The 12,200-nt window shown below is 25.0% G+C and overlaps 2 protein-coding genes across 2 annotated transcripts; both read right to left on the bottom strand.

Annotated features, from left to right (window-relative positions):
• Positions 1 to 121: 121 nt before the first annotated feature.
• Positions 122 to 5,315, bottom strand: LOC122510708 (nudC domain-containing protein 1). The gene is made up of 4 exons (XM_043625541.1): positions 4,963 to 5,315; positions 3,286 to 4,252; positions 619 to 977; positions 122 to 441 (listed from the first exon to the last, which is right to left on the bottom strand). The coding sequence occupies exons 1-4, from the start codon at positions 5,075 to 5,077 to the stop codon at positions 236 to 238; spliced, it is 1,647 nt and encodes a 548-aa protein (XP_043481476.1). The 5' UTR covers positions 5,078 to 5,315; the 3' UTR covers positions 122 to 235.
• A 1,140-nt stretch (positions 5,316 to 6,455) lies between these two features.
• Positions 6,456 to 11,729, bottom strand: LOC122510729 (N-alpha-acetyltransferase 60). The gene is made up of 2 exons (XM_043625579.1): positions 11,295 to 11,729; positions 6,456 to 7,738 (listed from the first exon to the last, which is right to left on the bottom strand). Exons 1-2 carry the CDS (start codon positions 11,539 to 11,541, stop codon positions 7,161 to 7,163), a joined length of 825 nt encoding a protein of 274 aa, XP_043481514.1. The 5' UTR covers positions 11,542 to 11,729; the 3' UTR covers positions 6,456 to 7,160.
• Between the last annotated feature and the right edge of the window lie 471 nt (positions 11,730 to 12,200).

Raw genomic sequence — 12,200 nt, forward strand, 5'->3', positions numbered from 1 at the left:
ATTATTTTTGTATTGTAAAGATAAATTTCTCAATCGTTTTTTTTTTTTTTTTGCGAAATTATTATATTTCAATCAATTTTGCTTTTGAGAGAGAATGATTTCTTTAAGAAAAAAAAGTTTATTTAATTTTAATAGTATTCTCTATTGATTATATATATACATATTAAGAATAGAAAATAATTTCAAGTTTTCTGTACATAGAAATAAATCATATCTTTATATGTACTTATTACTATTATTCTGAATAAATTCGAAGACAGTATAATACATCTTTTGTTAATACTATCAAATATTTATTTATCCAAGCGGCGCCTAAAATAGTTTTATTTCCAAAATCGACGATAAATTGTTTTCCGACAACGTCATTGTTTTCTGGTTTTTGGTAAATGAACACGTGCCTTGTGTGTTCGACGATCGCTACGAAAGAAGTGTCCGATAGTTCTGAAAACAAATACAAAATAAATTAATTATGTTCAATATTAAATAGGAATTTAAATATTTATTTTTAAAAAATTCTTCTATTTTTGAATGTAATTTAATTTAGAAATTATGAAAAAATAGGATCAAGTAATTGAATTTAAAGTTTAAGGTATAGAGATTCTTTGAGAAAATACCTACCAGATGGAGATATGCAGAATTTTTTATTCGTTTTGCTCGCCTCGACATAACCGAGTGCGGGAAATGTCCAAATGTGTTCTAAATTCCAATTTTCATCGTCGCTTTCTTTCGTGGTCCAAATACAACCGTCGTGATCGTGCCTAAAACAAAGCATCTGACCGGATTTTATTTTCTGTGTGTAAAGAATGCAATTGCTGCTTCCAAGCATTGACAAATTCGTTGTACTGTGACTGTTCATATTTACACGTTGGAGAATATTTTCCCGACCTTCCAAATCGCATTCCTCCAATTGCTCCGAATTGAAACCCAAAGCCGGCTGTTCTACTCTCTCCGGTTGTTCGGAACACAAATGAGCTAATCTACAATTAAAATTTATAAATAGCAATTTATTTCAAAAACTAAGTAATTTATTTAGTAGATTAGCAATTTATTTGGTAATTTAGTAATTTATTGAGTAATCCAGTAATTTATTCCAGGCTTCGCACTCACCTATACTATTTACTACTTTTTTTACGTTATGCTACTATTTGGGCAATTTTTTTAGATTTTAGCCACTAAAAGCTACTATTTTTGTCTTTTTTTTGAGAATTTCCACTACTTTAAATTCGCTAATACTAGAAATAAAAAAATTATTCTCAAAAATTATAATCACATTTTTTAAAACGATTCAATTATTTTCAAAAAATATTCTAAATTCAATTATTTTCAATATCTAGTATTTTCATAAAATTTTGCAAAAGAATTCAATTATTTAAGAAAAATTGATATAATTTATCCAAACTTCAATTATTTTCAGAAATAATAAAATTTCCACAGGAATTCAATTAATTTAGAATAGCGTTTTCAAAAAAATTCAATTATTTTCATAAATAATAAAACTCATCGAAGAATTTCAATTACTTTTTAATACTATTTTAAATTAACTAATCGAAAAATTGAATTATTTTCACGAATAAAATTTTCCACAAGAATTAAATTATTTAAAATAAAATTTTCATAATATTTATTATATTTTAAGAAAAAATGAATTATTTAAAACAATTTTTATAAAATTCTTATGAAGAATTCATTCAATTTCATAAATAATAAAATTCATCGCAGGTTTTCAATTATTTTTAATACAATTTTACAGGAATTGATCGAAAAATGTAATTATTTTAAAAAATTTAATTTCAATTCCTCGAAACAAACAATTATTTAAAAAATATATTTTTTTTAATTCTTAGGAAGAATTCAATTATTTACAAAAATAATAGAATAATAAATTTCTTCTTGGGAATTCAATTACTTTTAAAAATTCTAATAAAATCGTTCCCGAGAATTCAATTAATTTCATAAATAAGAAAAAGCTTTTTAGGAATTCAATTTTTTTTGAAAACTTTGTTTAGAAATTTTTTGGTAAAAAAACTTTGTAAGCAATTCAATTCTTTTCATAAATAATAAAAATTTCTCAGGAATTCAATTATTTAAATAAAAATTTGCATAAAATTAGTCGAAAGAAATCAATTATTTAAAAATTTTTGCAAGAATTAAATTGTTTTCATAAATAATAAAATTCCTGGCAGGTTTTCAATTATTTTTAATACAATTTTACAGGAATTGCTCGAAAAATGTAATGATTCTTAAAAATTTAATTTCAGTTCCTCGAAAAAAACAATTATTTAAAAAAAAAATTTTTTTTAATTCTTAGAAAAATTGTTAAATTATAATTATTTACAAAAATATAAGAATTTTTCACATGAATTCAATTATTACAAAATGTTTTAATAAAATTGTTCAAAAGAACATTATTATTTATTTACATATAAATAATTCTTCGAAAGAATTCAATTATGTCAATAATTAACAAAATTATTCCCGAAAATTCAATTACATTGAGGCATTTTTATAAAATTCTTTGCGAAATTCAATTATTTTTAAAAGTAATAAATTTCTTCTTGGAAATTCAATTATTTTAAAAAATTCTAATAAAATCGTTTGCAAGAATTCAATTATTTTCATAAATAGTAAAATGTTTTTTAGGAATTCTATTATTTTCAAAAAAAATGTAATATAAAAAACCACAGACATTTAATTATTCTGAAAAATTCTAATAGAATTTTTTGTAAAATTTAATTATTTTTAAAAACTTTTCGCAATTCAATGATTTTCAATATCTACTATTCTCACAAAATTTCCAAACAGAATTCAATTTATTGAATTTTATTTTATTTAAAAATTTTTTTGTAAAAATCTTTGGAAGAATTAAATTCTTTTCATGAATAATACAAATTTCTCAGGAATTGAATTATTTGAATTAGAATTTGCATAAAATTAGTCGAAAGAAATCAATTATTTAAAAAATTTTCGCAATAACTTAATTAATTTTATAAATATTTAAATTCTTTCATGATTTATAAAATTCGTTGCAGGAATTCAATTTATTAGCAGGATAAGAAAGAAGTAAATATTTTAGATGAAAATTAGAAAAAAGGCAAAAAATTAAAAAATATGGAATGGAATTTTTGTCAGTTTTGTGAAGTGTCTAAAACGAATTTTTTTTTATCGTCAAGTTTAATTTTTCGATAGCAACTTTTTTTACTACTTTTTTAAAATTAATTGTCGAGTGCAAAGTCTGTTATTCACAAAATTCACGTTAAAAATTGAAGAAAAAATTTATTTCTCTACCTGGAATGAATTTCAGCTGCCAAACCTTCATTCGGCAAAAATTCTCCACCGGTATCTCCTTTTATCAATTCATTCCACATTAATCCAGACTCGGACTTGACAAATTCAATTTCTAAAGTGTCGTCTTTAATTTTCCACGTTGTCAAGCTCGATTCCAATTTATGCTGAGTTTCGCCCTGAATCAAGACAATGTCCTTCATCGAAACGGAAATTTGCATCGGTTTAACGTCAATTTCAGCTGGAGAATTGTTACATTTTTCCGGCACTTTCAACCAAACTGTCACCGAATCGTCATTCTGGGACCAGCAATATTTCGGTATTTTAATACCCACACCATCAGAATTAACAGTCTCTTTTATTGGTTTCAATGAATCGTGTTCAAAAACAACTGGATCTTGACTCGCTGTATGAAAATAATTACCATTATTCTCAATATAGAAATAATCGACAGTTCCCTTGACTTTTAAAATTTGCGTCCTGTGAAGTAATAATGTGGATGGTTCGCCTTTTTGATAGGAATACGTCAATAAAGTTATGCGAGAATTTACTTTTCCTTCCACCTCGATAATGCTGTAAATACTGATAATTATGTGAGGACTTTCCTTCACTTTCTGAACGTCGAGAATGATTCCCGATTCAATGTCTTCGAAGAGGAAAAATTCCCTTTCGGATTTGGCGTTTTCTAGTAAAATTTCTAAATTCTTGCTACCGTTAGAAATGACTGTGATGTTTTCGCTGGTGAAACCAATGGAGGGATTGTATTTGGTGCAAATCTGTGAATTGTCCACTGATTTTAGGGTGTGAATTTTTTTTAGATTTCCATCGATAAATTGCCAAACAATTCCAGTGTTGTCGACAAACCAACAGGACGAATCGAAAGGATTCACAAAAAGATGATTGTGAAGGGCAAATAATCTTGCTTCAAGCCATGATTCTCGCGATGTGTTCACTTCCAAGTGGAATACCTCTGAAAGAGATTTAATTCATGACAATTAATATTAATTAACAAATTATAATTTCAATAATTCAATAATATTAAATTATAATTTCAATTTCCTTATACGATTCAAAATTAGTATCCATTATTATGTATTATTATATCATTTTGTAAGAATATTGTTAATGTAATTTCTTCACAATTATTTTCATCATTATTTTATTATTTATAAAAATAATTGAAATCTTGCAATGAATTTTGTTAACAGTTATAAAAAAAATTAAATTCCTGAGAAAAATTTTATTATTTATAAAAATAATTGAATTCTTGTATAAATTTATTATTTATGAAAATAATTCAATTCAAGCAAAGAATTTTATTAAAATTTGAAAAAATAATATTGAATTCTTGGGCAGAACTTTATTAAATTTTCTTTAAATTTTTGAATTCTTGTGAAGAATTTTATAAATATCCTTTTAAATAATTGATTTTTTTCGAAAAGTTTTATGAAAATTGTGTTTTAAATAATTAACAAATTACAATTACAATTTCGTTATACGATTCAAAATTATTTACAATTTGCTACGAAAAAACCGCAAAATATCAACAATATTCTTGTTGATAAATAAAAGTAGAATTAATCAGTTTTTTCCACAAAATAAAAATTATTTTACTTTAGATCCTTCAAATTCTATAAATATAATGAAAAAAGTAAACAATATATTTTGAGGTTAACTTACCATTAACTAATTTTTTTTCGATTTCTATTGGAATATTTTCGGTACAAAATTGATATTTCTCAAAATTGGTATTAAGTAGACATTTATTTGGACGAAGTTCAATAATTTTTGTCATTTTTCCAAAAGTAAATCGGTGTTAGAAATCAATAATAAATGGAACAGGTTAACACACCCGCACACCGCCATGTGTCATTCAACTCCGCTCGCAGATATTATTTAAAATGTAAACAAAAATATATAGGTATGGTATAGTCATAATAGTCATTAGTGTCATTAGGTACGTAATGACTTTTTAATGTTTCTAATTAGTTTTTCTACTGGTAACAGTAATTAAATATTATTGCTTTTCAACAATTAATCACCAACAATGAAAACAAATTAAAATCAATTAGAGAATTAGATGAATCAGATTTTCTCTACTTATATTTGCAATTTTTAATTCCAATTTTCAAAAATTATCGTTTTTACCTGTAAAATCATTCAAAATTTAAAAGACTTTAAATAATTAAACAAAAATTGAATTAAATTTTTTTTAACAAATTAATTACCTATTTACAAAAATATGTAATTGAATTATTGCGAAGAAATTTATAAAAAATTTGTAAATAATTGAATTTTTAGAAAGTTTTAATATTATTTATAAAAGTAATTAAATATTTGAGTAAAATTTTATCAGAAAATTTTTTAAATATGTAATTGAATTCTTTTGGAAAATTCTTTAAAATAATATTGAATTTTGGAGAAGAATTTTATTATTTATTAAAACAATTAAAATTTGGAAGAGAATTTTTTTTATTAATTTTGAACATTATCTAAATTTATAACTGAAATTAATTTTTAAATCACTTTTTAATAGAAAATTCTACGAGAATTGAATTATTTAAATACAACAAAAATAATTTATTGAATAATTGAATATTTCTCAAAATTGAATTCTAGTAAAGTATTTTATCATAAAATTTTTAAATAATTGAAATCCTTCGACGAATTTTAATAAAATTTATAAAAATTACAGTTTTTGTGCAATTCGACTAAAATTAAATTACAATTTTTATTTCAGGGTTTTTTTTCATATCAAAAATACGACTTGTTTTTAATATATTAATAATAAATTTTAGTTTTTATTTGGTATGTACATAAATAAAATAAAATTAGTTAAGAAAGAGTAAAAAAAGCATATTTAAGTTAAAACAGGTGTTGCAGATGTATAAAGATTAACTTTGTCGATAAAGAATATACAATATAAAGAATTTTTTTTTTTAAAGTTAAAGTTTGCTATTAACATTAAAATTTATTGTAAATAAATTCAATTTACAGGGTGATCTTAAATTCGTCTTTTAATCAATTATCAATTAATATCGCCTTTAAAACTTATTAAAAAGAAAAACCATTTTTTTTCTTGATAAAAATCATTATCAATTTTTCTTCATAACTTTTTTTTTTTAAATTTTACTATCAAAAATCGTATTTTACTATAAACTATCATTAAATGCTTTTTTTTTATTAATTAACAATTATAAGTTTTACTACTTTCAATGCGTAAAATACTCGGTGTATTTTTCCATAGCCTTTTTTTCGTATAAATTAAATTCTAATATAACTGCTCGTTACTGTGTTATTCATTTTTTTAATTTTACAATTACAGTTTTAATAAATAACTTTATTTCTTTAATACTAATTGATTAATAATATATATACTTTTTTTATATATTAATTTTAATACTGTATTTGTACATATTTTTTTTTTATTAGTATCCAGGAAAATTATATTAAAAGCCCTGCTTTTTTTTTTTAATAAAAGCCTATTCTACAAATTTACAATCTTTTTAGTTTCTATTCCCGGAGAATGGAATATTTTTTAAAAAAATGTTAAACTCTTAATTTCTAACGTATCTATAATTCAAGATACTAATTTAAGATAACCCTGTATGTGCGTAAATATATGACTTTATCTCTCTTGGTAAACATAAAATGTATATCGGATGAATTAAAATTGTCTTATAAAATAAAGAGAATAATAAATTGTTAGACATCGTAAAATTTTTGTTGTGTTGTCATTTTTGTTGGATACGAATTTTTTTTTTTTTTTGACATTCAGCGTTATCACGGAAGTTATGAAATCTTTGTTTTTTCTTGCTTTTTAAAGTTCAAAAAAGAACAATACTTTGGTAATTGAACATAAGGTAATAATCGACATATCATCTATGATAGGAAAGTAGCGTTGAAGCCCAAAGAAGGCGTTGCCAAATCCATCTTGGCACTCGACATGCACCAAGACTGGCCATTGTTCCTGCCACGTGACACATCCAATCCCATAAGCCCCATGGTGCGTGGCCACCGTTCACGTACAATACGTACATAAAACCATCGCGACAAATACCGTGTATCAAGTAATAATATGGAAGAAAACTATGCAGTCGAAAGTGACATCTTTGATAAAATTGAATAGCCGGTGAATTACTGGAGAGAACGTGGAGAAAAACAGCCTTCACCGACGATCTCTCGGGAGCAGTAACGTGTGCTAATAATTGTTCTAGGAGAAGGGAAGCAATGCCATTTCGTCGATAGGCTCTTCTCACGCCCAAACTCAATATATATCCAACTAGAGAATCTTTTCCTAAACTAGAGCAGAGAATTCCACGATCTTCTTTATTTAATTTGATGTAGGGCTTTATTTCGGCAACTATCAAGCCAATAATAACGCCTCTGTATACTGCTGCAAGTGCGTAAAATCTCGAGGAACTGGTTATGTCCTTGTACCATGTGTACGGATAATCTACAAAATAAAATATTTCCATTATTTTCTGTTAATTTCAATTACATTTTTCATACATTTTTCAAATACATTTATCGAATACATTTTTTTCAATTTCATTTTTCTGATTTTCGATTGGCCCAACGAGAATAATTTTGGTTAGTTGGTTAATTTTTAGCAATTTTATTACTAAGCGAATAAAATGCAAGAATAATTTTGATATTTTTATTCTTCAATCAATTTACAAACTTATCTAATTACAAAGTTGCCACAAAAATTAAATTTTCTTTTTTCATGATTTATTTCCCAGATTTCCAGACAAAATTTCCCTTTTTTCTTTGACCTTAAAGAATATTCTAAATCACTCTAAAAGTAATTAGATACTCAAAAAAAAATGTTCTATTACATTTATTAAAGAATTTCTTTAATTATAAAATTATTCGAAAACATCAATAACTTCATTTATAAAAAAATATTTAATCATTATTTTTTATTTTTCTGGAAGTTTTAACTAAAATTCTTCTTCAAATCAATTGTTTTTAATAACTTCTGAAAAAGTTCGTATAAATTTTAAAATCCATTGTTTACAATTCAATTAGATTAGAAAATAACAACTTCAGAATAGTTTAAAAAAAAAATTCAATTTTAAATCTATTCAAAAAAATTAATTCTACAGAATTGTTAGTTAAAAGTATAGATAATTAATTAATTAAATTAATTAGAAATAAAATCAAATAAAAATTCAAATTTTTAAAGACTTTAATTTGAAACCTTTCAAAAATTCAATTATTTCTAAACATTCAAGCAATAATGCTTTTAATATTCAATTATTATATAAAATTTTAACATCAATTTATTTTTAAATCAATTTTTAATAGAAAATTCTACGAGAATTAAATTATTTAAATACAAAAATAAATAATTTATTGAATAATTGAATGTTCCTCAAAATTGAATTCTTTTAAAGAATTTTATCAAAAAATTTTTTTTAAATAATTAAATCCTTTTTTACGAATTAAATAAAATTTTTAAGAATTAAATTATTCTTAAAAATTAAAATTAACTTCTTAAAATTTGCATTTTTCGAAAAGTTTTATGAAAATTGTATTAAAAATAATTGAAAATCTACGAAAAGTTTTATGATTTATGAAAATAATTGAATTTTTGCAACAAATCTGAGAAGAATTTTATTATTTATTAAAATAATTGAATTCTGTCGTAGAACTTTAATAAATTTTTTATCCCACATGCACAAAAACGGCGCTTTCTGATAGCAGCCGACAGGGAGGAAAGTCATTCATTTCTTCGACCGTATGAAAATGGCGGCCGTGTTCTCCCAAGGGCAAGAAAATTAGCTGTTCACATGCATTTTTCTTGCCCAAGGGAGAAATCGGCCGCCATTTTCATACAAATCGAACAAGTGAATGACTTTTACTCCCTGTCGTCTGCTAACTGAAATCGCCGCTTTTGTGCATTAGGAATAAAAAATATCGTAAGTAACACGAGAATAAAGGCAGCCAATTACTTTACGATGATTTTTGTGACACTCGTTCCGGTCTCGGGGCGCCTACGGCGCCCTCGACCTCCACTCGTGTCACAAAAATCACCGTAAAGAAATGGCTGCCTTTCTCCTCTTGTTGCTTAATATACTATTCTTTACATAGTTGATTTTTTGTGAAGAATTTTATAAACATTTTTTTAAGTAATCGATTTTTTCGAAAAGTTTTATAAAAATTGTGTTTTAAATAATTGAATTCTTGTAAAAATTTAGTATTTGTGCAAAGAATTATAGTAAAATTTTGAAAAAATAATTGAATTCCTAAGAAAAATTTTATTATTTATGAAAATAATTGAATTATTGCGAAGAAATTTATAAAAAAAAATTTGTAAATAATTAAATTCCTGTGAAGATTTAGTATTAATGCAAATAATTGAATTCCTGCAAAGAATTTTGTTAAAATTTGAAAAAATAATTGAATTCTTGTGAAGAACTTTATTAAATTTTTCTTAATTAGTTGAATTCTTGCAAAGAATTTTATAAAAATATTTTTAAATAATTGAATTCCTGAGAAGAATTTTATTATTTTCGAAAATAATTGAATTATTACGAAGAATTTATAAAAAAAAATTTGTTATTAATTGAATTCCTGTGGAATTTTTATTATTTATGAAAATAATTAAATGTTTGAGTAGAATTTTATCAAAATTTTCTTTTCATAATTGAATTCTTTAGAAGAATTTTATTAAAATTTTGTAGATATTGAAAATAATTGAATTGAGGAAAATTTTCGAAAATAATTGAAATTTTGCCAAGAATTTAATTCAAAATTTTTGAAAATAATTGAATTTCGAAATAAAAATTCCTGACTTTTCCCTGAATTCCCTGATCTGTGGCAACCCTATAAAATAAAATAAAATATTAATTTTGTACATAGAAAATTATAACCTCAAAATTTTGAATGTTCAAATCAACGAAATTTATTTATTTTCTCTTGAAATTCGAATTTTTTAAGTCGATTAAGTTCACAATTATGATCAACTATTGAAAACAAAAACTAATTTCATCTCTGAAAATAATATATTTTGCCTACAAATTTTTGTTTCTAATTTCTTTAAAACAACATTATTAAAAAAAAATTTACGCGGAAAAATATTTTTTCGTTTATCAAGAACTTTACAAAATTAATTTTATTTGTAATAATATTGTGTCACGTGTTGAAAATTAATTCCTAAATTTTCAAGACGCTTCAATTACGTTTCATATTTCTAATGTCAGCAGCATTTTTAACAGTCAGCAGTTTTTTGAAAAAATCAGTAGTGAAAAAATATTTCTCTCGAATATGAACGAAAGAAAGAAAAAAAGAAATCTTTTGAAAATATTTATAGAAAAAAAATATTTCGTTCATTTGAATGAAAAACAGAAAAAAAGAAATTTTCGAAATTAAGTACAGCGAAAAAATAATTCGTTCACTTGAATGAAAGAAAGAAAAGAATAAACTTTAGGAAACATTTTGTTCGACTTTAAACAAAAGAAAATGAATTTTTTCATTATAGAACATTTAAGGAATAGCAATTCCTTAAATGTTCCATAATTAAAAAATTGTCCAATAAAAATACTTGTAAAAAAATAAGGCACTTCAACACGTAAATGCTGATTCATAAATTAATTTTAGATGTTGTAATCAAGGTTAAACTGAGATGACTTCATAAGCAATCAATTATATTTACACTCGTCTGAACAATCATCTCGTAAATTGATTTTCTTCTCGTTTGTAAATTACGCACGAAACAAATACTCGAACAAAAAATCCCTTATTTCCGACTAGAAAAAAAAAATGAAAATTGTTTACAAATTAACCAGCTGTTTATCACAATTCACAACCCGAATTATATTAATTATATTTAAAAACAAATTATATTTAATTTAATTTAGAAAAAAAACTTCTATAAATATAAACATTCCCTTAAATAGTCATGAACTGAAAATCAGCATGACAACGAAATATTGACAGGCATGTACTCAAACGTGACCCAATTTTTTTTTTTTGGTCATTGTTTCCAAAAAAAGCACTCTCACCTATTGGAAACCATTCCTGACAAAGTGTGCGTACTTCCTCGAGGTCGTCTGGACAGAGAAAACGTAGTTGCACATCTCCAAGGACACAGAGTGGAACTGTGACTGGATTTGTGGGAATTTCGGAAGCACTGTGTTCATTTTGGAGAAAAATCTCGTCTGTACAGACGTTCTCGGGTTCACAAATACAATCGTATGCATATTTCTTACCCGGCAGACTGGGAATATATTTATTAAAAGAGAGGACCATTCCGCCAAAACTCTTTTTGCATGTTAATCTTTATGCGCATACTGATATACTATAAGCACGTCATTGTCACTATTGCGAAATTTTCCTTATTTTTAAATATATTTTTCAAATTTCCACACAATTTAACACTTTCAGACATCTTGTTTTCGTTCTTTCCTTCTTTCTTTTTTTTTAAAGGGAAATGATGCAGGGTTGCAGATGTTTTTAAATTTCTTTCGTGTAAAGAAACGTAGGGAGAATTTTAAGAAAATTTAGATTTAACAATATTTACGTATTCTTACGTATATTTACGAATTGGTAATCGAATTTTGATATAAAGGTTCATTCACAGGCTGTAATAAAGGTTCATTCACGTTGGCACAGTGCTGCCAACGTGAATTACGGTAGAAAGGGAAATCCCGATAAGGAGGAGTAATAGTGGATGTCAGTAACCCAACCCTGGCGCGGTTGCTCATTGGCCGGCGCGATCAGCGCTCAACCAATGAGAGGCCGGCTAAGCTGAACGTAGTTCGGGGGGGCGCTCAGAGCGTCAGTATGCTCTCGGATTTCGTAGGAGTAAGTGCTAATATTTTTATTAGCAATTCGGAGCAATTTTTTGCTTCTCGCAATGTAGAAGTATCGCGATCGTGTCGGGAGTGTATTTTAATCTATTTTCCGTC

The sequence above is a fragment of the Leptopilina heterotoma genome, unplaced genomic scaffold, assembly GCF_015476425.1.
Source record: "Leptopilina heterotoma isolate Lh14 unplaced genomic scaffold, ASM1547642v1 Lhet_73, whole genome shotgun sequence".
NCBI classification, from domain to species: Eukaryota; Metazoa; Arthropoda; class Insecta; order Hymenoptera; family Figitidae; genus Leptopilina; species Leptopilina heterotoma.